General features: G+C 41.6%; 3 protein-coding genes and 1 long non-coding RNA gene across 6 annotated transcripts; 3 read left to right on the top strand and 1 right to left on the bottom strand.

Moving 5' to 3' along the window:
- The first annotated feature begins 1,337 nt into the window (after positions 1–1,337).
- Positions 1,338–8,030, top strand: TCF24 (transcription factor 24). 2 transcript variants are annotated; one of them, XM_079301590.1, is made up of 4 exons: positions 1,338–1,684; positions 2,649–2,736; positions 4,253–4,659; positions 7,036–8,030. In XM_079301590.1, the coding sequence occupies exons 3-4, from the start codon at positions 4,279–4,281 to the stop codon at positions 7,147–7,149; spliced, it is 495 nt and encodes a 164-aa protein (XP_079157716.1). In that variant the 5' UTR covers positions 1,338–1,684; positions 2,649–2,736; positions 4,253–4,278; the 3' UTR covers positions 7,150–8,030. The 2 variants fall into 2 exon arrangements, with proteins under 2 accessions (XP_079157716.1, XP_079157715.1); XM_079301589.1 differs by having other exon boundaries at positions 2,645–2,736.
- Positions 8,031–9,401: 1,371 nt separating this feature from the next.
- On the top strand, positions 9,402–12,875 carry LOC306799036 (uncharacterized protein; the record flags this gene model as incomplete). Its single annotated transcript, XM_079299552.1, has 4 exons — positions 9,402–9,858; positions 11,104–11,210; positions 12,047–12,113; positions 12,527–12,875. The coding sequence occupies 4 exons, from the start codon at positions 9,402–9,404 to the stop codon at positions 12,529–12,531; spliced, it is 636 nt and encodes a 211-aa protein (XP_079155678.1). The 3' UTR covers positions 12,532–12,875.
- Positions 12,876–13,426: 551 nt separating this feature from the next.
- MCMDC2 (minichromosome maintenance domain containing 2) lies at positions 13,427–23,891 on the bottom strand. Its single transcript, XM_079301536.1, has 16 exons — positions 23,791–23,891; positions 23,188–23,391; positions 22,256–22,384; positions 22,040–22,170; positions 21,889–21,948; positions 21,425–21,620; positions 20,376–20,498; positions 20,101–20,208; positions 19,591–19,719; positions 18,832–19,063; positions 17,025–17,230; positions 16,559–16,725; positions 16,051–16,227; positions 15,209–15,351; positions 14,576–14,685; positions 13,427–14,097 (listed from the first exon to the last, which is right to left on the bottom strand). Exons 3-16 carry the CDS (start codon positions 22,353–22,355, stop codon positions 13,931–13,933), a joined length of 2,049 nt encoding a protein of 682 aa, XP_079157662.1. The 5' UTR covers positions 22,356–22,384; positions 23,188–23,391; positions 23,791–23,891; the 3' UTR covers positions 13,427–13,930.
- On the top strand, positions 16,231–23,152 carry LOC306799909. 2 transcript variants are annotated; one of them, XR_013773711.1, is made up of 4 exons: positions 16,231–16,545; positions 17,068–17,661; positions 18,899–19,114; positions 22,349–23,152. It is a non-coding gene; the product is annotated as an uncharacterized lncRNA (long non-coding RNA). The 2 variants fall into 2 exon arrangements; XR_013773712.1 differs by lacking the exon at positions 16,231–16,545 and having other exon boundaries at positions 17,043–17,180.
- Positions 23,892–25,320: the final 1,429 nt, after the last annotated feature.

The raw sequence follows: 25,320 nt of genomic DNA, 5'->3' as shown, positions 1-25,320 counted from the left end.
GGGCACACACGACCCGCTGCCCCCGCGGCTGCGGGCCGGAGCCTCGCCCGGGGCAGCCCGCTGCGCCCGGGAACATCCGCGAGCCGGAGATGCGGCGGCGGGGCGAGGAGAAAGGGCTCGCTTTTAACAGGGCACCGCCTGAGCTCCCAGCCCAGCGATTAAATTTCTCTCCTCCAGCAAAACCGTTACTTTATCCTAAGAAAAACAGCGCGAGCGGGGCGAGCGGCGGCGCGGGGCGGCGGGACCCGCACGGACCCGGGGCCGGGCGCGGGGGAGGGCGGGGGTCGAGGGGAGCGTCAGGCGGTGCCGCCCCGACAGCTCCGTGATTGATGACCCAGCCGCCCGGCGAGGGGCGGTCGCTGTCGCCCGGGCCGGAGGGGGGAGCCCGGAGGAGGCCAGGTGCGACACAGCCCCTCCGCACCCACCGGCCGCCACGGCTTATAAACACCGGGGGCGACGGCACCGGACCGGACGGGACAGAGGCGCCGGGAGGGACCGCGCCGGGCTGGAGCCTCCGCGCCGGGCGGGAGCGGTGAGTTCATCCCCGGCCGGGAGCGGTGAGTTCATCCCCGGCCGGGAGCGGTAAATGCATCCCCGCCGGAGAGGTAAATGAAGTTCATCCCCGGCCGGGCACCGCCGGGTCCTGCCGCGTCCCGGGCAGCCGGGATACGGGACTGGGATACAGCAGCCGGCGGGGCCGTGAGCGCCGGGGCTGCCCCGCACACTAACAGGCAATTCCTATTTCTCTGCTCCAGAGAAAGGGTTTGCGATACCTGTTACCGAATTACAGAGGGCAAGGCCTTTTTTAAACCGATGCAAAATCATTCAGATTCACTGTATTTTGCCCCCTAAGGAGTAACTGAAAAGTTTATCTAAAGTTTCCACCTGTTTGTTTTCTGGTTGTGTGCTCTGCTTTGGCGTTTTCCATCTTTTCCTTGTCTGTGTGGGCAGGATGCCTTCATCACCGTTTCATTCCCACAGAATATAAGATTAAAATAAATATTGTGCTGGGGTTTCTTTTGGTAAAATTGTCAAACCAATCATGTCTTTGTAGTGTCATGTAAAAACACAAATGCATCTGCATGCATTAGAAGTACTGCACTGGAAGTGCTTTAGAAACAACAGAAATATAACAACAGAAATATTTTAACTTACTTTCCCAGCCCTGTTCCAACTCTCTCAGCATACCAGGTGGCAAGTGGGTGCTTGCAAAAATTACTGTGATTATATTAAAAATAAAACCTCTTTCTTGTAAAATTTTGAAAAGGAATGGATGTCTTCCAGAGGCTCTTTATATACTTTAGTTTTTAGCAGCATTTTTTGGGCAATGCCTGGTTTGAAGTACCTGATTACTCGGGGAGAAGAGTGATGCTGCCCAGATTGAGTGTGCAGCAGAAGCGATCCTGGCTGTGGATCCAGGAACCACCATGGTTTGGCTTCACTTATGTGCATACCTACAGCAGATCCTTTCTTTTGTGTAGCAGATTTTCCCAGGCCATTTGCTGTTTGTGTTTGATGGGAAGTCTGACAGCAGAGAAATATAATTCAGAATGAAATCTTTCATTTCCACAGCTGAAATTTTGTACTTTTCTTCCACAGGCCCAGGATTTTATCTCATACAGATGTGAAGCTCCTGAACCAGAAACTCCTATTTCAAGGGCACTCAAGGAGATGAGGTTTTTAGGTACGTGCATTGCTATGTATTGTATGCCACTCAAAATAATTCCAGTTCTAAATGTGGTTATACACCAGCACAGCAAAATCAAAACTGTGTGCAAACCAGCCCTAGTCCTGTATTTCAGTAGAGAAGCAGGTATTTTTACTAACTCTATTTTACTAACCTCAGTCTGTCCATATCCTTGGGTAATCCAGACTTTTCTAGTAATTGAGGAAGACTTCTTCCTACCAATGGGATTTTGATGGGATGGTGGTGAGAAATGCTGCTGCTAAACATAAATTTTTAGTTTCTTCTACCAATTTTCATTATTATCTTAAATTATTGTCTTGACGTAATTTCCATAATGATGATTTTTTAAAATTGAAATTCATCTAGATCTGGCTATGCCTTAACACAATAAGCAAACACCAAGGAAAAAAAGCACATAATGATTTTTTTTTAAGTTAGAGGCAATAGCCAGTGTAAAGACCATTTTTCAGCCCTAACTCAAGACCAGCTCATGAAGCCTTAATGTAAGATTTATTTTATACTGATCATAAATACCAGAATAAAAAAGAATAGTGGGACTTTTTTCCTTTGATTTTGTGTTATAATATGCACCAAAATATTTCACAAATAATTCCAGTCTAACCCGTACTGATACCAAAGAGAACATTACAACACTCTGTGAGCCACATTAATAGCAAAATAACCACAATTAATCACCCAAAATAATAACAATAATAATATCTTCTAAATACCATCAGATTACAACATTGCAAAAAGGATTATTTAGAAACCTTTCCTTGTCTTTGATAGAAATCTTTGACTTCAGTGTGTGCTTGAAATGCTTTGCAAAATCAAGAACTAATTCTTGTAAATGTAAATATTCAATAATTTATGTGCCTCAATGTTATTTAAACTTTTAATTATGTAGTATTTGGATGAAATTAAAAGGTTTAATAACTTGTTCCTGCCCTTGTCTAGCCAGGCTGTCACAGGAACAGACACTCCTAACACGTGAAAGCTGGGATCTGGGACACCCACGAGGGCTGCTTGGCTGAGGACAAGAGGATCAGGTATTATTCCAGCTGAGAAGAGCTGCACTTTGGGGAATATTGATTGAATTGCATTTTTTCTGTGTTCCATTCTGTGGAACTGAATGAATTAAAGAACTGTGAGTTGTATTACAGGCAGAACTGACTGACCAGCTTTATAAAAAGCTGGGAAAAGACCTTGTGGCCACTGTTTTCAGCTTTTCCCAAAAGATCTTTTGTTTTGTTTTCAAACAGTTCTTTTGCTCCCCAATGGCCAAAATAAGTCTTACAAAATTCTTTTGAAGCTTGAAAATGTTGAAGAGAAAGGATAAGCATGCAATTTTTTTAGTAAGGTTGCAGGTGGGAAGACAGAAGTCAGTTCCTGATCCTTTAAAATTAAGGGCCAAGTTTTGCCTTTCAAAAACTGAGTCCATGCTCTGTGGCTTCACTTGCTGATGCATTTGAAAATTGCTATTTTTCTTTCCTTAGTATGTGGAGCAATGATCACCTTTAAGACTGTTCATAAAATGATTACAACTAAAACAGAAAATACACTAACAGTTCCACATCATAGAGAGAATATGTTTTAAAAATTGCCTGTAGCCTAATTTTTAGTTGGTTGTAGATGAAAACCACTGTGGCAGTGCCTCTGGGTGGTGCCTGTTGTGCTTTTTCAGAAGTCACCTCTGGGCTATGAGTGACTCACAGAATTTGCTCTGTGTAATACCGCCAAAAAAATCAGATATTGATCGTTGCATATATTTTAACTTCTATTCTGTACCCGTGTGTGATGCTGAATTTGCAAGCAGTGGCTCACAGAGCTGCATCCCAGCTTTTCCTAGCACAGGCAGTGCCTGCGTTTCTGACTGATTTACCAAAATATGAATATTGGTCTAATACCGATACTCAACTGTGACGGACAAGACTCTCTAACAATTTAAAGTTAGAAAGTGAATGTTTATTCAGTGCTGGGCAGCAGTGAGCTAATCCTCTAATATGCACTGCAAAATCACAGGTGATCACAGAATTTATTTATTAACAAAGGATTCAAACAAATACATATTCATAATAACAGCCCCTCTCATCCCCGCTTCTTACAATAGCTTGAATAGCTTTAACAGCTTAACGCATGCATGATTGACTTCTTAAATTAAGTCTGGGGTCGTTTTCGTGGGGAGGGGTCTTAAAAGGTGGAAGTAAAGCGAGTCTTCCTCACCCTAAACTCTTGACATTTTCTATCACTGACAATACAAATGATTTCTGGGGATAGTCCAATTTTCCAAAGAATGGGTTTCTGGTTGCATTGTCTATGTTCCTTTGGTTCTGCTCACTAGTTTTGTCTTTTCCCATTGTAAGCGCAGCTGAGCAAACGTAAAATGACAGACAATCATTTAAGTTTCAGATAACTACTCCCTTCTAACTTTTAATTGTTTTCAGCAAGGTAACTAAAATCCTAATTTTCTAAGATTAGTGTTTCACTGACCATCCTTGTCATCAGATCGCGCTGGCTCCAGCTCACCGCAGCATCTTACTTCAGAGATGCTCTTGTTGCTTGCAGGACCCTCGCCGCCGGGGACGTCACCGATGGACTGTGGACACTTGGCAGAGAGCAGCGAGAAGCTCTGCAGCCCGGGCGCAGAGCCCGATCGCCGTGCCGGCAGCAATTCCAGCGCGGCCGGGGCCGTTCCCGTTCCCGTTCCCGCTGCCGCTCCCGCTCCGGGCCGCCCCGCCGCCGCCAACGCCGCCCGGGAGCGCAGCCGGGTGCAGACCCTGCGCCACGCCTTCCTGGAGCTGCAGAGAACGCTGCCCTCCGTGCCGCCCGACACCAAGCTCTCCAAGCTGGACGTGCTCCTCCTGGCCACCACCTACATCGCGCACCTCACCCGCAGCCTTCAGGATGAGGAGGAGGCAGCGGGAGAGGGCTTGGGCACCCTCCGCGGGGATGGATACCTCCACCCTGTCAAGGTAGGGCAGCCGAGAGCAGCTACCGCCTTCTGGACCCCAGTGAGTACACTGGCCTTAGGTAAATAATTGAAATTAAAGATTTCGAGTTCCTGTGCCTTGCCTAGAGGTATTACATGGAAATTCTGCCTGGACTAACCACTGTGCCCGAGTCTTAGGGGTCCGATGGAAATATCTTGGAGCTTTGTTCCTCCAGCTTCAGGGACTTTGCAGCAAAATACCAAATCTCGTGTAGATCCAAACCTATTTTTTGGAAGTGAAGGTCAGTACCACGGGAGTACTTGCATATTCTTTGTCTCTGTGTGGAAACCTTGGCGATCCCCACAGACCCAGTGGATCCTGCATGGTGAGGTGACACTGTTCCACAGCAGTGATAGAGCCACTGCTTTGGTTCTGCTGCCCAGTCAGACCAGGGCAGATAGCAGCATTAATTACCAGCCATGTGTTAATTACTTCCATTAAAGTGCTTTTCTGAAGCATTTCTCTCGTTGGTATATGCTCTTCCATTTGATAAAAAAAAATAAAAAATCACAGCAATGCAGAAGGGATGAGAAAGGGGAACTGCTCTGGGAGAGGACCGGGCTGGAAACTGTTTCCAAATGCAGTGCTCACTGACTGATGGGGCTCAGACACCGCGGGGTGTTTTCTTTGGCTCTGCTCACAGGGAGCGAGTTAGAGCACTGGGGTGTTTTCTTTTCTTATTTTTTTTTTCAGAGTCTGAATTCAGAATGATTTAATTAAGATTAATTTGTGAAGTAATCTCTAATTTCTAAAAAGTGCCTAATTCACAGAGAGTTCCTTGTTCACAAAGTTTATAGCTGCATTTTAAAACATGATGTGAATGTAGGCTTCTGAGGCCATTTAAATGATTAGCAGACTCATAAAGAAAGCAAAACCTCTATATCAATTAGAAGATGGCTATAATTTAAGTTTAAAAATACTGTGATATATTTCAAAATAAGTTCAAAATAGCTTCTCTTAGTTCCCTCAGTCAGAGTGAAAGGACACAGGTCTCTTATGCTACTTTCTATCAACTGCCAACTACTACTGGCAGAAAAATACTCTTGAATAGTTATTACAGCAGTTAAATGAACCAGATGCCCATTTCCCAGGCTACTGGAAGAGAGCAATACTGGATTCACTTAAGCAATTATTCTTTTATTAATATATTTGACAAATGTGTCACAGTCAAATCCTAGTATGTGCTTCAAAAACCCCCAAACATGGGATATGAGACAACCTTTAAAGTCTTTAACTAAACTGATTAAGCATGGTAAATGCAAATAGTGAGGCAAGTTAAATATCCAAGTATAGTTGTGTGTACACTGAATGAAAAATATGGTAAATGACTTTAAACTTGGATGGTTTATTGGTGACAAACTCTTAACATCACACTTGAAATGAAATTACTGAATGAGATCGTACAGTCTTTCTAAGTGAGAACATGCAGCTGCTTTAGGTCTTTGAACAGAAGAGTTGAGATTTACCTGCAGTACTACTGAGTGCCCCTTACCCACAGGAAAGGTGCCAGTCTGTTCCCAAAAGAGTCTTTAAAAAACCTGCATTCTTTTGGAACAATGTGTGGCTGCATTTCAGGTATTTTTGCATCCAATGTGTGTGACAAGTTGTCTCTTCAAGTACCCACCTCTCTAACACTGAACTTGGCACAGCAAATGGAGCTGGATGCTCCCTCCCAAGTTCTGGGTGCCTGGCTGCAGCCACCCACACCACAGGGCTGCTTGCAGTGAGTAACCTGCTGGGGTGAAGAAACTCAAGCTGTCAGTATAAATATTTAACACCAGGAGTAACTGATGATTCCAAAAATCAGTGAGTGTAAAGATGAATTGTAGCATCTGAAATAGCTGGAGCTGACAAGAACAAGAAGCTGAGAGTGCTGAAGACTGCCAGGGTGCAATTACATTAAATTCCCTTTGACTCACAGCCTTCAGCAGCAGCCCCTGTGGTGTTGTGGGGCCCAGCCAGCAGGAATGGGTGTGCACACAGGGCTGCAATCCCTGCAGGTGTATCCCTGTAGTATCCCTGGTGCCTTGAGAAGGAATTCTTTGTTTTATTCTACTAACAGAACATCTGTGACACCAACTGAGCTAGGCTGACTGGCCAGCACTACTCCTGTTTGCTGGAGCATTGCAGGGCTGGGAGCTGTGCCTCAAAATTAATTACCAAAGCAAATATCCAGGCTGAGGCTCCCTTATCAAGCTCCAAGCATTTTCCAGCTAATGACAAAACAGGAACTCTTTGGTGATAGCAAGAGTTTGCTATTTTCTTGTACCATGACTCCATCAAATCTTTGCTGAGAGCTGCAGCTGGAGTGCAAAGATCCCGGGTGTCTCAGTGCTGTGCTTGTCTCCTCTCTTGCAGAAGTGGCCCATGCGTTCCAGGTTGTACATTGGAGCCACGGGACAGTTTCTGACTCACTCAGCACAAGGAGACAGCGCAAACCAAGGGGAAACATCAACATCTTCACAGATCTAACCTCCCTCCTTGCTTTTAAAAAAATGGTTATTTATTACACCTTATATATATATATATTTAAGTTAAAAACAGTATCTACAGACAAACTATAATTCCTGAAATGCTGTTTGTAGAAGGAATTGATTCTTAAATGTAATTAATACCTCATTAAGTTAATGGGTTTCTGTCATTGCTGGGATCTGAATGAGGGGGAGTGGGAGGTGGTGACTGCAGCCAGCACCAATCTGAGCAGCAGCAGCAGCAGCAAGGAGCTGCCTGCAGGGTTAAGTGTCCTTTTCCTCTCTGGGACAGGCGCTGTGAGAAAAGAGAGGAGTGATGTGCTAATGGCCAAGTACAGGGCAAAACAGACTTGGGTGAAAAGAGAAGGGCAAGGCTAAAAATAGCAACTGCAATCCCACACAGACTTTCTCCACTGCTTAAAGCCGATGGCAGAAATCCCCTGACCGCAGCTGTCAGGTCAGGGCTGCTCCCATCGGACAGTCCTACATGTTTGCAGCTATTCCTGGGAATGTGGATGCATGTTCATGGAGTGAAAATGTGCTGAGAGACCCGTCCCTCCTGCACAGAGTGCTGCAGTTTGGGCACTGCTTGTATCCACCCATAGGGTTGTGCTGCATGTTCCAGGCTCAGCCTGTGTTTGCTACCCCAGCACAACCACAAATCTGCTCGTTTCATTTAAGGGGTTTACATGCTGGAGCAGGTGACACCAAAGCTTGTTCATAGTACAGCTGTTCACTTAAACATCTGTATTTAGGCATGGAAAGTTGAAACTAAATGCACAAATGTCATCTGTTGTATCTGTTCTGTAAAACACAGTACTTCTCATATGGTTTGTTATTGCTGAGGTAAATGTTCCATTAAATATTATATGGTGAATATTATATACTTTGAGTTGCAAAATCTGTTATTGGTTTCTCATTGCACATGATAATATTCTATATTAATAGATGCTGTCTTCTTTCTGAAGGCTTCATGGTTTAAATTTTAAAATGATGTTTAGGAAAACAAAAAATATTAGCCAGAACAATTTTCAAAAAAAACACTGTGGTAAAAACTGGAGCTCTCAACTGCCTCCGCAGTATTCTAAGCTTTAAACAAAATAATATACCTGGAATGGACAGTATTCAAGAAAGGGGGGAAAAAAGCATTCCTCCTCAGTGCTTTTTCCTTTAAATGTCATTGCAAGATTCTGGAAGCAGAGGTTCAGTTGGACATGAGGAAGAATTTCTTCACAGAAAAGGCTGTTAAGCATTGGAATGGGCTGCCCAGGACAGTGGTGGAGTTCACATGGTGGAGTCACTATTCCTGGAGCTGTTCAAAAGTCAGCATGCACCACTTAGCACCGTGATCAAATTGACAAGGTGGTTATCATGAAAGGTGATCAGTAGTGTTTTTCTAGTTCTGATTCTGTAAGCATGAAAAATGCTTCAACACTACGGGTTAAAAACATGGAAAGTTATGAATAGGTGGCACACAGAATACATCTCAGACACTTTATCACTGAGCTGCAAGACCTGTAGCATTTTCTCATTGTACATGACAATATTCTGAATTTATAGATATTGTCTCTGGAGACTTTAAATTTTAAAATGACATTTAGGCAAAAAGGAGAACAAAAATACTACCAAGAAAAACATTTTTTAAAAAGTATGGTAAAATCTGGAGCTCTCCACAACCCCTGCAGTATTTACAACTAATTACAATGCTCTGCAGGCATCCAGAGAATCGGAGCAGCAAGCACTGTAGCTACTTACTGTAGCCATATCCCTAAGACTTTTTCAGCATTTTATGGAATTGTCACAGATCTGTAGGAACATGCAGAATCCCAACAGCAGTTTATCAGTTAAGAAGAGTTCCCCATATTTATGAGTGGGGAATTTTTTCCCCTTGGGACACATTATTCTGCATCAGAATTAGACCTTTCCTTCCAGAACCAAGACACCAGCTCTGGCAACACACTCCCTTGAGCAGGGTAAGAGCTTTTATCTTCTAGAAATTTACAAGTGGAATAACAACAGATCCTCTGAACTTGCTTGTTTCAAACCTGATGTTTGGTTTCAGTGCTACATTTCCTAGGAACAGTTCACATCCTCGAATATACTGAAACACAAGAGTCTGGCATTTAACACCAATACAGTTGTAAAATGTTTGTTACACTGCTTCCCAAAGGCGGCTTCACCCTTCTTCACGGAGGAACCTAAAAGATCTCGGCAAACCTCGGCCACTGTCATCACGTTTTTTCCCTGGGAGGGATGGGACAGGTCCACGTGGCACTCGCCGCGCCACAGGCACAGCGCTGCCCGCGCTCTCCCGGCTGCTGGCAGCCGGAACCCCAACAGCGCCTGCGGCTGCGGATCTTTCCCTTCCCTTCCCATCCCGCTCCCGCCCCCGCCGCTTTCCCCGGGTCCTCTGCGCGCGCAGCCGGAAGGCGCCGCGCCCGCCCCGCGTGTTTGGCGGGGTCCCGGCGGGAATCGCCCTTTCCGAGGGGATCGGCGCCGGAGCGGCCGCGCTGCCCGCCCCCAGCCGGCTGCGCGCCTCGGTGGGTGCGTGGATGGATGCGGCGGGACCCTTCTGGAGGCAGAGCCAGGGCTGGGAGGGGGGGAATGGCCGGCGTGGGACGTGCCCGTGCTGGTCCGTGCATTGGGAGCCGTCCCGCCGCGCCCCGGCCTCGGGCGTGGGAGCGGCAGCGGCGGCCGCCGACTCTGATGGGTACAAATTGCAAGAGGGAGGTTTAGGTTGGATGTTGGGCGGAAATTCTGTGCTGTGAGGGTGGTGAGGCCTTTGGGACAGGAAGGTTGTGAGTGCCCCAGCCCGTGGCGGTGTGTAGAGCCGCGCTGGGTGCGGCCTTGAGCAGCCTGGCCCAGTGCGCGGTGTCCCTCCGGTGGCTGGAAAGGGGCTGGGACTGGGTGGTCGCTAAGGTCCCTTCCAGACCTTTAACATTCCGTGTGAATTCGCAGCCGCCCCATCTCTGCCGTGCACCTTGGAGCGGGTCGTGGCTCGGCAGTCCGGGCAATAGTGATTGCTGCCTTCTCAGAGGAATTAGAACCGCTCCCAGGTGGTTAATGCCAGAAATCCCGACAGGGCAGGTCAGAGCAATGGCTGTAATTCAGGAGTTGCAGGGACGGTTTGCAGGTGCTTTTGTAAACAGCTGTTGAGAGGAGTGATGGTCACGCTCTGTAGCTGTGCCTGTGTTCCGCTGGTGCTGGGTGGTGCAGTTCAGGCTGACGCTGCAGCCACACAGGCTGCCCGGAGAGCGGTGCCATGGGACACTGGGAGGGACCTAATTACTGTCTGCTGTGTGGTGGCTACTTGGAGCTGTCTCTTGGCTCATCAAGCCTTGAAAGGAATGACAGATTGGACATTCAAAGACACTTGGTTTTGCTGACAGGTCGCTTTCATCAGCAAATGTCTGTCATAATTCAAAAGATAAATTACCTTTTTTTTCCTGTAGGGAATTGGTTAAGGGCTGTGAGGTGACCCAGCCTCTGCCCTTCTTTGGGTTATAGGCAGAGATCCAAACTGGTGTGGTCTGGCAGGGACAGGGCCCCAGAAGTATCAGCAGCCTCTGGGATAATGCTCTCCTGCATTACAGACTGAGGTGTGAGTGCTGACCTCAGTTCAACTGGTAGTAAAACAGCACTGAGTTCCCCAGAGTGTTGCACATGAACTGAGGTTAAAGGCTGTACCCTGCCAGGGTGCTCCTCTCCCCAGCTTGGCTGGTCATTAGGAGCACAGTACTTGGCCTGCAATCATTCATTCCTCACACTGGAGCTTGTTTTAGGAAAATGGTCATGCCTCTGCTTAACCTTGATGTCAGCTGATGCTCTATCCCAGGTAATTACAGAGCACGGGGTTTCTGTTTCTTGGACTGCTTACTCTTCCTGAAGAAGTGTTAATGCGGCTCAGCAGTGGAGCTCTCTGAATCAAACATCATCTTTTCATTGTTTTAGGCAGAAAGTGAAGCTCAAGATGAGATTGTTACTGGCTTTTGGACTCCTCAGTCTGGACTCTGCCATGTCTTGCAAGCAGAAAGATGCCACATGAATTCTGGAGCTACAGAAGTAAGTGTTTCTTACTGTAAGTAAAGATGTTGAGGGAAGCATTATGAATGTACAGTTCTGAAGCTGTTAAATGGCTTGCAAATTCCTTACAAATGGAAAAGAAGAAATTTGATTGTATGTAGGGTTAAGAGATTCAAATCCTAACGAAAGGTAATATAGCAGCTGTAAAATCTCTTAAGACTTCTCCCCAGAACAAAGTAAGTGCAATCCAAGAATCCCAGAGGAGTCAGAAGGGAGAGGCTTGTATTAGAGAACCTTGTTTTTAACTGGGGAAACATGACTTCTGATTTGAAGAATTCATGGATGTTAGTTGAAAGGCAGAGAATTACATGAAGAACAATATGTTCAGATCAAATTCCATGCTGGAACTTCAACTGTGTCAGTCTTGGAATATATTCCAAAGGGAAAGGTGGCTGTGGTTGTGAGCTTTACCTCTGGAAAGATACTTGGCATCTGGGGCTTGCATGTAAGAGAGGGACCTGCATTTTTGTGCCCAAACAGAGCTGGTTTTCTCTTGTTCTTGGCCGTACTCAATCTGTTCTGTGCTTAACAGTAAAAACAAAGGCTCTGCTTCACCTTATGGAAGTACAATTCTTGAGACAGACTTAACCAATTCCACTGTGCTTACAGCCTTACACAGGCAGGAAACTGCTGGCATAGTGATGATGACCCTTTGCCGTTTACCCAACTGAATGTGGTGATGAGCAGTGTTGTATATCTGATGTGCCAGCTAATCAGTAGGGTTTTTTCAGTTTGATCTGCTCCTGTCATTTCTGATTTTATTTCTTTTTTTCAAGGTTCTGTGACATCAGATGACCACCTCCACTGTCTTCCAGCCTCGTGTGTGCACACAGAGCCAACAGGAGAGTCCACCCATTTGTAGAAGTGTGGGTGTTCAAGAAGGTCAGTTGCTTTTTTACTGTCACAGTACTTAGGCTCCTGCAGGCTGTACTGCCATCCAGGGAAAGCCTGTACTGGCCATGTTGGCAACCATCCTTTCCTTTTGGTACTGCTAGCAGTCTTCCAGTTTTCAAGAGCTCATGGCAGAAACTGGGGAGAAGCAAGGATAAAATGTGCTCTTATTGCAGAAAGTCCATTAATATTGCTTCTCAAAAACAATGATTTATAAAGGAATTGTATTTCAGTCTACCCTTAAAGACTAATTTTTCTGGCATAATGATGAGACTTTTGCCGTTTACCCATCTGAATATTCTTTGATGTGTATCTTGAGATCTGAAATGCCAGTGAGGGTAATACCTTTGTATAAGATTGATTAAGGATACAGGAAACTAACTCATTATTGTTATTGTTCTTAGCTTGAAAACAGCAGCCTGGAATGTGGAGTTCTAATGCACTTGGAAATACTTCCATTGCCCTTCCTGCTCGTCCGAAATACTGCTTGGTTCCATAGAATGGCAGGGGAGTAGCTGTTCAATGAAAATGAATAATCCTGGTATGAAGTTCAGGGTACAGTGCCACTCTAGAAAGAGAATTGGACTTATGGGCAGTCTTAGAACCTAGTATGAATTTTTGAGTGTATAAAATAAATGGATCAAAAGTGAATAAAGCAAAGATAAAAATGTGAGAAAACTTGCGTTGTCTAAATGAGTGTTTACAGTGTTAGTAGTGGGTATGAATAAAATCTTGGATTTCTGTTTTCAATAACTTCTTTTTTGTTGATGCTATGGGAGCAGTAGCACTCTGATCCTGCTGGATGACATCCTGGGTAGGAGTAACACAAGCCTTAAATATTCAGCTTGTCCTGATTTGACAAAGTCTGTACAATTTTACTGCAGTTTTTTTATTTTACGTGCAGCTCTCAGATGCAAGGCTTGCTGAGGATTCTGTCTAGTGCTATATCCTTAGTAGGAAGATGAAGCACAGGAAAGCCCATAGCTGGGGAAGCATGCTGTGCTCCAAACACCTAATCTGCTACCAAACATTCTTCATTTGTTTTACAGTGGAGTTGAACTCATTGAGCTACCTGCCTGCCAGGTTGTCTAATTGTTTTTTTACTTAACTGTAGCATTCTACTATCCCCTGCAGTCTATATAAAATAATGTGGAAGCACTGGGCTTTGCAGGTTGGGGTGGTTTGATGGGTTTCTTTTGTGGTTTGTTTGTTTTGCAGGCTTTTTTGTTTTGTTTGGGTTTTGGTTGCAGAAGTATCTTGTCTAATCTTATGTTGCTATAATGTAAAAAAAGACACAGAGCATGAAGCAGTATGATAATACTTTTATACATTTCAAAATCTATACACCATGAGTAAGTACAGACTGCTGACTTAAACTATGAAGAGTTTTAATGTTCTTGAAACTCCTTAACCCTTTCGGTGATAAACATTTGAAAAGAAGCAACAAGAAAAACTGCAAAATTCAGGTAGCTGAAATAAAATATTGGATTCTGAACTGGTGGTTTAATTTTTAGTTGTAGTTTTATTAAAACCTCTGAATCCTAAATTACTCCTTGCTTAACAGTGAATGGAGAGTGGTAGCCAGGAAGAGAAGTTCTGGTTAGCCATGTATAGCCATGGCTTTCCAGGATGAAGACATCCCTCTTGCCTACAAATAACTCACAAAATTTGTAATTCAAGTTTGGTTAGCTATGCTTTATTCCTTGGTAAAACATCACTGTTTTTACTCTTCTAAGTTTTTAGTAATTTTTTTTTTAATATAACCTCTCAAAAAGCCAAAGCATCAGGCTTTACTTAGAGTGGATTTTTTACTCTTCGTGACTGTTAATGTGAATTCCTGGGCTATAGGCAGCAATAAACTTCAGCAGTTGATGGTGACACTGCATGAGGTAAATATCTCTCTGTTGCAGGGAGTTTTCATCACTGAGGTCAAATGGAAATACAGGATTTGGTGCTATACATAGTGCAGATGTGCCTAGGCAAAGAAGAAATTAAGCTGTAAGACTTGGTATTTGTCAGTACTTTGAGGAAAAAAAGAACTGTGATGCAAATTACTTAGTAATGCAATCCTAGTTCATAATTCTTACCTCACTTTCAAATCTATATGTGAACAAATATGATCGATGCTTAATAAACAAAAAAACCCCTCCAACCCTTGTTTTTGGTTTTCCCAGGGAGGGAAATCTGTCCTTAGTTTAACCAGAGCCAGTGTTAGAGGAGCAGTGCCTTAAATAAACCAATATGAAGGACAGACTTGGTACTGGCCTGTGGCCTCATTACATACAGCACTGAGACAAACTGTCAGACATCTCCAATGCCAGTCTTCAGCAGTGGAAGATCTGGATTCAGATTTGAAATTGCCTGCTATTGCAGTCAGTGGATGTAGAATCTTTTCAGACTGACAAAATTGACAGTGATGCACCCAAGACTGAGGAACTGTTGTGATTGTTTACCGTGTTTTAGGGTCAGCGATGACTCAAGTAACAGGATGGCAATCACTGCATCTTCCTCAAGTACTGTCTGTCTTAAACTGAGCTTGGCATGAGCCTTAGCCAGTGAAATCCTAAGAGATCAATATGAGCATGTCAGAAATAAAAATACTGCAGGCAGGAGTGCAATGTGTATTGGTCTGTGTCAAGCACTTGAGTAAATTAAAAGTTAACACTGAGGTGGTTTTTTTTTTAAAGTCAGCTGTGCAGTTACACTTACCACTGACAAAATACATATTATGTATTAACTTCTTGTGCTAAAAAGTGGAAGTTGGCATGTTATCCATTAATACTTATTTGCTCCTATAATAAAGCTGCATATATTTAAACCCCTTCTTTTTTTCTAGAAAGCTTTAATAATGACACATGTTTTATAAATAGTTGCATTGTTTTTTGTTTGGTTTTCTTTTTTTGCCTGACAAAGTTTTTTGAACTTGGGTTTCTTTTAGCAGTGTCAATATATAAAATAAATGGCATTCATAAATAGTAAGATTATACTTGAACTTTTCAAAGCATGAGTCTTATGTAGATTTTTATTAAACAAGCTCCTGAGCAGATTAGCAGAATTTCTCTTTGCAAATGGAAAGTAGGACGTACAGAATTTTTAGTGCAGAGGCTGATAATGTTGATCCATGAATGGAATCTCTTCTCACCCTGCGACTTGCAAGATAATAGCCCTGAATGAGACTTTCTGCTTCTGAACTCAGTACAACACGAAGATTTCTAGCACACAAAATAAACTAGAGAGAAGGCATACGTTTTAAATATTTAACTGGAAAATAAGGAATTGACCTTTTTTCACACCTTTTAATATAACAGCAGTCTAGTAATACAGGCTGGACAATATATTCTACCAATAGTTTTAATGGTAAAGACAGTTGTCACCATTTGGCTATGCTGAATAAGGAAGATACAAAGGATAATAATGACAGATCTTGGATAGTAAACAGAATTATAGAATGATTTGGGGTGGAAGGGACCTTAAAGATTATCCCAACTCTTCTGCAATGGGCAGGGACACTTTTCACTAGATCACGTTCCTCAGAGCCTCATCCAACACAGACTTAAACATTTCTGGGTGAGGGAATCATCTGTTAGTTATGCTACTGACAATCTGATTAGAATGAAGTATCAACTTCTACTACTGCTTGTAAACTTTTTGGTCAAAAGTAGATACTGGAGATCTGTTCTTGTATGAATGTTAACTTAGTATGTTTTCCAGAAACATGAGCAAACTGTATTTATTATACTGACCCTTTTCAAGAACTGAAGCTGCTTTTGTCAATGATAGTAATAGTGCTAGTGGAAAGATGGTAGGGTAAAGGGCAGAAAGCGAGTATTGAAAGTAAGCAGACAGCAGAGAGAACCTTCTGATGCCAAGCCCAGTATGATATTCACAAATATAATGCATTTCTAAATTATTGTGTATAATCTGTTACCTCCTCATAATCCTGTGTTCTGAACTGCTGTGAGACTTTGTACAGCATGGCTTCAGGATTAATAGCTTTTTTCAAGATATGATGTACAACAGGAGAAGACAGGCGACAGGAAGGAAACTCATTGTAGATCAAGAGTCCAAAACCATCTACAAGGTTAACTGGAATCAAACTCATATCCTAAAGAGAAGACCCGTAGAAAGAAAACATCTCCTTTATTTTGTGCTTTTGACTTTTAGAAGCATCACCTTATTTTGTATCTGAAATATCCTATATCCACTTGTACTGCAAGATTAAATTAATTACCTGTAAGACTTGGTAAAATTTTGTTTGAATGATACCTACTTTTTTGGGAAAGCTATCTCATTTTAGAAGATAGTTGATTTAAAGTTCCCTAAATTGTGACTTTCTCAGAAATACAAGTTTTATTGTTTTCATTATTTTATAGGTGGAAATTAACATAAATGACAGCCATAGCACAATTCCTCTCATCACAAGGCATGTGCTTTACCATCTGTCCAATAAGAAAGTTCTCCTTTTGTATGTGTTTCTTTGAGGAAGAGTCCACATCTACAAAGGACCAAAAGTTGGTCTGAACTGAAACAGTAACTTGTTGGTCAGCCTCTTCTCCATACTTCTTCCCAGGAATAAATACTGTTGTTGTTCTGCTCTCTAACACTATGATAAGACAAAATTCATCAGTTACGTGACAGATTTAGCTTAGCTGTAAATTCTATCTGAAATCAGTCATGATTATGATTTTTCTAAATTGTTATGATTAATAATGTCTGTAGCATAGCAGATTTAATTTTACAAGACCTTGGCTTTTTTGTCCTTGTATCTTACACGTACCCATTAAAACCAGCATATAGACTTTTGCAGCATTTGAGGGCCATAAGCTGGGGGAACAAACCTAGCCTTGAATTTGCATATTTGTTTAGTTCTATCCCCTCATTTGTTAGGAGGTGGGAGATTACCAGACTGTAGAAGTTCAAGTTTATCCTTTTTATATGAACTCAGGTCTCCTATGTAACAGATGCCACCTTTGGCCAGCACAGCACTGCAAGCTTGAATGCTGGCACTTCCAGTTCCATGTTTATCTTTGGACACAGAAGGAAAAATGTCACTGAAAGGTGGGTGCCGTATGCCACGAGGCAGAAGACACAAGCTGTAATTCAGAAGCCTGGAGGATTAAATAATTCTGTCAGTCATAAGTTGTTAAATTATTTGCTTAGTAAGTATTAAGACTCACTAAGAAACAACAACAAAACATCCTCAACATGAAACTTGCATCAAAACTAATTGTTAAGCTTTGAATACAGAAGTAGAGGTTCAAGCCTGCTATCCAACAGCTGTCATCAAGACTGTATTTCTTATGGATTAAACAGGAGGCAAATCATGGGTTGCAGAAGTAATTCCCAGGAAATCAGATACGTTTTGTAATTTAACCCCACACTGTTAACTCCTCTTTCTATTCTACAGAAACTTTTCCAGTGATTTAAAAGTTTAGAGGATTAGTAATTTTGGCCATCTGGGAAAAATGAAAAGGCTGGGACTTGTGAGCTCTGCCTTCCTGAGTTACACACTCCTCTCCAATTCTTTTGGAGAAAGAGGGTATAAGATATCTTTTTCATCCCCTGTACTATGTTCTTTGGCACAGAGGGGTTGCAAATTGTCTGGTTCCACAATCAAAGGCTCTTAATGATTTTAAGATGTCAGAGCATGATTTGCCCTTCTATTACAACTTGAGAAAAAATTACTAAGTAAAATTAGTAAGAATTAATAAATAGAGCAACAGGCTGCTGACAGTAAAAACTGTGCACATGCAAGATAGTACAAATTACAATATTGATCATAATTCACAGTGTGCAACTATTTTAATATAAACCAGATGTTTTGATTCTTAAAACACTGAACTCCTGTTTCTCATAATAAATCTTAACCTGGGAAAAAAGAAATCTTGCAGTTCATGTTTTTAAAAATATCAACTAATTTCTACAGCTAAATTTTGAAGTGGTCAAAGTTTAGGGATTTTTTTTTCACAATAAAAAATATTACTCAATTGATTGAATAACTTCCAAATGAAAATAAAATTCATGCCCCTTTCAGAGATCTTAAGGTAGGAGAAAGTAATTCTGTTTAAATTAATGTAAATCTGAGCATATTGTACTTTTCTGCAGTGTATGTAAAATTGTGTTAACAGTTTATTGTTGCATGAATAGGTAAATACATAAAATGCATATTGAAAAATATTAAAAGGCAACAACAACCAGATTTATAGTCTTATGTGTAAAGATACATGCAAATTCTGATGCCTTATTAGAATGGCTTTTATGAAAAAGATAAAAATGTAAGTATCCATTTATACACTGCTTATTTATTCAAAAGACTGATAGCTGGGAATCAGTGATGAGAGGGCTTAAATTGATAAATAAGATTTGAAAAGATGAGCACTTTGTTTTGTTACCAGCTTCTGGGACAGCCTTCAGTTTTTATTTTAGAAGAATGTTTTGTCTGAGGTCTGCAAAACTCTGCTAGTGTTAAATTCTTACCATGATCTTATGAGAGTTTTATGAGGTTTTATAATTAAGGAAGTTCTATCTAGATTTATCATTTGAAACAAAAATGTTCCAGGGACAAAAATTGAGTATTTAACTAAGGTGGAGCCTTGTATATTCTTATAAAACAAAGTCTCGAGCTTTTCATGTAAGATTAATCCTATTATCCTCAAAAAGACTAGATTTTAAATTCTAATTTATGTGAGAAAAAAAAGAATCTCTTTACCTGTCAATTACTAGTGTGTCACTTGTCATAATCAAGAGATCCAGATAATCTGTATTTTCTTTTTCAGATGTCTGTACTAGACTCAGCAATATTGCAAGTTTAAGAGTATTGTAAGTGCCTGGTGGAACAACTTGAGAAGCAAAGATGTTGGCCAGGACAGCAGTAAACCTCCAGCATGAACTTGAAGTCAGTGAGAGCAGATACTTAAAATTTTCACTGACAGAAGAAGGACCTAATGGAAACAAAGTATAGGTGAACAAACACATTAAAGTGACCTATGCAGGTATGTTAGGACAAATCACCATTGGAGTCTTGATACAAAAACTTACCAAGAACAAATACATCTCTGTATTAAGCACAAAATTCAGAATGTAAGCATCTGACACTGTTAATTTTACTGGTTGAAAGATAGCAGACATGATCTGCTAGAACTGATGGAATAAGGAAGGAAAACCAAAATGAAATATCAGGTCAATTTTATATGACTCCAAAGTACTTTTCAACGGATATGAGAAGATGGAAAGAGAAGTTGAAGAATTACAGTAAATAATTAGGGAGTTTCCCAATGCATAGAAAGTGGCAAAAGCAGATAACTCTCAAATAATAGGAAGTACACATTTCAGACTGTAAGATGAAAGTCTTTGAGTGGTTTTGTAATCTGGACCTCTAGATAATAAAAAACTGTACCAATTCTTAAGATTTTTGGCTAGGAGGTTTTCCAGGTTCTTTTGAAGTTGATTTTTAATGGAATTTTCTTACCACTTGGTTTATAGAGTTGTACACTATTTACTTCTATACATGCAGTTGCTTGTAGGCCATTTTGTACACAAGCTGGAATTCCTATAATCCTGTAGTGGTTTCCTATTGTCATTTTATTGGCCAGTTCATCTGCAAATAATAAAAAAACAGAGCAGGGGGGCAAAGCTACAGATATGTTAGAGCATAAAAACAATTTTAAAGACATGGTCAGAAAACGACACATTCTGAATGTTTGATTTTATGATTTAACATTGACAAAAAACAGCTGGATGCCAGATTGATAATGGACTAGAATAAAATAAAACATGCAATTTTAATTATTTATTGCAAAAGATGAGGAAGGCACACCAGGTGAGGGAAAATAGATTTCATGATAAAGAAAATGGACAGTGCATTGAAAAGAAAATGGATAGTTTTTTGCAATATATTTCAATATATTGCTACAATTTCAAGGGATTACTGCAGATCAATTCTAAAACATTTTTGACAGAAGTCCAAAATTCAGCTTACCTCTCAAGAACAACGTAAATGCCTGAATCCTAAAATGGGATTTATCAATGGAATGTCCTTTCAAAGCGTTCAGAATTTTAGCATCAATCATTTCAACTATTTGTTTGTCTTTCAAAACAAAGGCAAAGAAAAAGGTTAATTCTCTTGAAAACATCTTTTTTTAAAAAGACTGGTGTATTTTAAGTGGGCTTTTTCCACTTAAATGTTTTGTTTACTTATTGTGTAACAGAAGTAGGAAAGTACCAGATCCAAAAGTAAGATTACATAGATCCTACCACCAAGTACTCTAAATTTCATGTCTTCCTGCAGTGGTGAAGAACACAAGCTACACACAAAATCAGTCCTCACTGTAGCAGATTCTGTAGCTCCAGGACAATGCACTCTGATGCACCTAAACCCTAAAAAAAAAAAGTAATAATTTACCAACCATTTAATAGGAGGGTATAGCTTTAGTTTAAAATTTCCCATGAAGAACAGAAGCAATTAAAATCCTAGACAGTGAAATTCTAACTATATGATGTGTTTCTTCAGATGAGCCTCCCTTAACATATTCCAGTAAAATAATCCATCTGATTTATTGTGTTGGCCACGAGATGGCAGTTTCCTACTGCACATTCCCAAACTGAACAGCTTGGCCAGGCTTTCTTGAGGCCACTGTGGCTTCTGCCTGGTGTGGGAGTGACATGGATATGGGTAGTCACTATTCAAGGTACATGTCCTCATAAAGATGTCTGTATGATTTAATTTGCAGTCTCCAAACTTTGGGATTTTGCATCTCTTATAACTCTATGGTCTCTCTTACAGAAGAAGCAAAAAGCAGTTCAGTAATACCACTCAAAGTAGGAGTTCCACACAAGTCAACTACTCATTAAAGCATCACATTTTCCTTGCTAGAAGCTTTTGCCAGCCACTTAAGCATATTGTTCTGAGATATTTTTTTACAGACAGAAACAGTTTCCAAAGAAAAAGGTGTTTTACTAGTTTAGCTTATTGACTTTTGAGATATTCTTATTTAAGGTATTTAAGTTATTTAAGATACTAGATATATTCAAGTTATACAGGTGACCTATGTTTTCTCCTGTAAACTGAATTCAGCATTAGGAAAAGAGATTGCTGGCATAGCTGTTCTTCCAAAACATTTAATAATGCTGAGCAAGCGCTCTCCTTTCAATTAACAAAAATCCTGCAGTGCTCATTACAAAAATGTATGCACCATAAAACTATAGGAAAATACCTTTGTAAGGCTAGCTTTTTAATCTCTCATTACTAAATTTATTTAAAAGCTTTTAAAATAGTACTGAAAGATTTTTATGTTTTTTACTACCTTCAGAGAATGGACAGGTTTCCTCAGTACAAAGAAATCTTGCTCCTTGTGTGTATTTTGTTACAGTTCCCATTGCAATCACTATCCCTTCAGACATATAAAATCTTTGAGATGTGTAATTAAAGGGATATGTAGAAAGACTCAGAACATAACTTGGTAAAGGTGGCAAATGTGTTGGTTTCAGCAATATACTGATCTAGCAAGAGACACAATGGCATTAATATCATAAAAACATACTTTTATTTAAAATTGCTTTAACACAATGTGATATGCAACTGTTAAAAATTTCAGAAACACATTAAAAATATGAACTAGATTTCATATTACTTAATCTCACAATTGCAATGTGGTAGGGTGAGACTTCCAGCTATTTTTAATTACAAAAAGTACTGCAATCAAAGGGAAAATGAAAACTTAATACAAAAATATTAAGATGTAAATTGAGAAAACCAATGCAGGCTCACCTGGGCTTCTGTCTGCAATTGTTCAATTAGTGATAATGTCTTAATAGCTACGAAGCATACCTGTGATGGAAAAATAACTTTATTTTAGAAAGGAAAATCTAGTTAAAATTTAGATGATGCACTTTTGTCTGCTCATCTATTAAACACTTACTGACTGAAAAATCTGTGCAGCTTGTAGGGGATTATGAAGAATATAGTTTCCAAGAGTTGCATCCAGTTCAGCAATGTCAGAAGGATTAATTGAAATAATGAAACGATAAACAGCATAACTTTGTTTTGAGTCTGCAGGAGCAAAAAAGTATCTTAAAGTAACAGAGATTTGTGTAACATTATGTATCAATTTAACAGACTATGTATTAAGTAATACCATTATATTTTTTGCAATCATGCACAAATTTCTGAAGGCCACCACTTCTGTCAAGGTAGACAAGGACAATTTCCCTCATTTTCTGCAATTCAGGATCCATCTTCCAAGATCTTTGCACTCTTTATCCAGCTGTGGGAATAAATTCTGAAGAAATGATGGTAGCACTGGCCATGCTATAACAGTAATAATAAAGGTATATGTTAACAAAGTAAAACAGTCTCTTTCTCAAACAATTCTTGAAGGAGTTTAAAATTCACTTCAAAGCTCTTTCCAATGACTGAAGCATCCCCTATTTCTAGAGTCAATTTCTGAAGAATGCTCTAGTGTTTTCATTTCCTCTGTGACTTATTTCACTCACCTAATTCTCTAATCCATGAGATTAAAGTTTCTCTTTAATTTAACCTCCCCTGTAGATTTTATAATCAGTCTATCAAAAGTAAGACTTAAAATTTTATCTCCCTTATTTGAGAAGTCTGTCATAGCTGTTAAAAGTGTGAAAGTGGGCAACATCTCTTTTCTTTAAAATCTGACTTTTCTACCCTGCTGTGATCTGTAGCACCCAGTTAGGGTGCTGATTTTGCACTTATTTCCATGCATGTTCACAGACATTCAATTCTGATTCCCACTGGCAAAGCTTTTACAACTACAAGTGCTGACCACGCTCTTTAGTATGGTTTTCATTATGTATTAGCTGCATTTCTTCCTATTTTTTTCTAAGAATAGAGTCTTGTCTTTTTCCTAAGAGTAGAGTCTTAACCATGAGGCACTACTTTGCAGAATTTACAAGGAGAATTACTAAGGTCAAAATATGGTATTTTGTATATATCATCTCTTTTTAATGTCTTTCATATTTTCTTCTGCAAAATGTCCTTAGTCCTCTCTGTAGATGGCCAGTATGAATCAACACTCAAATCTAAATAAGACTTAGCTACCTAGTAAAGGATAGGACATGGAATTATGGAGCTGGTGAGGAACTAAAGCTCACAGCATGGGAGATTCCCTGTAGGAGTTGAGAGAAATTACTTTGGGAGGACGAATAGATCAACATTGAGAGGAGTAACTGGATCCCAGTTCAGTGTGGCAGCAGCATAAACCCTGTGGGGTGAGAACTTTGTGGGCTAGAATGTGTTTAGTGCCTGAAGAAACAAAGGTGCAAGTTTAAAGACAATTTGTAATAGGGATTCTCCTCCACAGTGTTTTTGAGATTACTCCTGTGCAATTAGTACTCCATCCCTTGAAATACTCAGCAAGAAGGGTTTAAAGAAATATACAAGCATAGATCCACTGGATCTCCCTGGATCCTGTATTATCTGGGCTGGACACCACATGTGATAGGAAGGACTGAGCTGTGGCCCCGCTCATTGTGCACTCAGCAGCCATTGCCTAAGCTTTGGAAAATAAAGTCTGACCACGGTGATGGTGCTCACCAGTGTCCCCACAGCCAGCTAACCCCATTCCAGGTGTGACTCGGCCCAGACACCGAGCATCTCCCGCCTGGCTCAGCTTCCTTCCATAAGCACCCCTGCCTCACAGACCTGTCCGCCAGCTGTTCACCGGGCTTCCTACGCCCCGTCCTCGCCCGGCCCTGCTGGGGCGGCAGCAGCGGGCACGGCGGGGGCCGGGCTGCCCTCAGCCCGAGCCGGGGGGAGAGGGCAGGTCTGGGGAGAAGGCAGGTCTGTGTGGGACGGCGGGGAGAGAGGGCAGGTCTGGGGAGAAGGCAGGTCTGTGTGGGACGGCGCTCCCGGCGCCGTCCCCTCAGCCCTCATCGGCGGCGCGGGGAGAGCACGGCCCGCCGGGATCGGCGGCGCAGGGGCAGCGCCGTGCTCAGTGCAAGGCCTCGGGGAAGGCAGGTCCCAGCCCTGCAAGGCCTCAGGGAGGGCAGGTCCCAGCCCGCCCCACACCCACAGCTGCCCCAGCCCCGTGGCCACCACCGGACTGGCGACTCGGCCCCACGCGGCTACTGCCTTCAGCCACGGGCACGGCACATGGCTCTGTCAGCCTACAAAGTACGGCGGCAACGTACTTACAGCACCATTTTCTCTCATTAATACCCATTGCATATTTAAATGTTGCCTTTAGCATGCCAGGCACTCCCAAACTTAGCTCTCCGGGAGAGCACCTCTGAACTCTATTTGTATTTCAGTTCACATTTTTACAACCATCGTGCTGAATTTCAGTCAGTCCATCTTTCGCGTGGTCTCTCTCGTTTCCCTCCCCAGGCTGAGAGATCGGAGACAACAGCACCGGAGAAAGGCCTGCTCCTCATGGGATGGGTGCTTGGGCCACCTCTCTGCAAGGAAGGAACAATCCCCTTCCACTACAGACAGGCAGAACCAAACCCTGCACTAGTCACAAAAAGGCAAATTTTTCCTCCCTTTGTATCAGCCAAAACAGGAAAAGAGTGGTTGTTGTGCAAGCCCACTCTCCTCTCTAGGCTTTACCAAGTGTTTGAGATGTCACTTTTCAGCTCAGCCCTGGGTGAGGCAGCCACACGTTACTTTGGAAACCATCCTCATGGGATGCAGAGAGATGTGGAACAAGAGCACTGGGTACAGAAATACTGAGAGGCTTTATTGCCTGATGTTTAACAGTCTGTTAACCTTTAGCTCAAATAACTTAAGTACTTCAAGTGATTGCTGAGCATATTCACATTTTGCCAAAAAGGCACAATCTGCTAAAGGAAAAAGCTTAATAAGCCATTATTTAGCTGCTTTCCCAGAAATAACTTCAACAGCCACACTATTTTTTTAAAGGAAAGAATCCCTGAATTCTGACAGGAAAAAAACCCCCAAATCCTTCATCTAGTCAGGTAGCTAGGTATGAACATCTTGGAATACAAGCCAAAAATTAAAAAGAGTGATAGTTCCCACAACAACAATTTCTGAAGTATTCCCTCTCCTTCCCATCCCTCTACTGTGCCTCTTTGCCATAAAGAGAAGGTAATTACAGTAGCCACATAATTTCACAATAATTTCAGGAGCATACAGACTAAAAATTCAGTATGAGAATGGGATACTTCCTTTCATACCACCAATTTGTTTCCCAGTCCATCAGAAAGCCTTGTT

The sequence above is a fragment of the Erithacus rubecula genome (assembly GCF_903797595.1).
Source record: "Erithacus rubecula genome assembly, chromosome: 3".
Classification (NCBI taxonomy): domain Eukaryota; kingdom Metazoa; phylum Chordata; class Aves; order Passeriformes; family Muscicapidae; genus Erithacus; species Erithacus rubecula.
The sequence above is the reverse complement of the archived record's forward strand: the minus strand, read 5'-3'. Positions and strand labels throughout refer to the sequence as shown.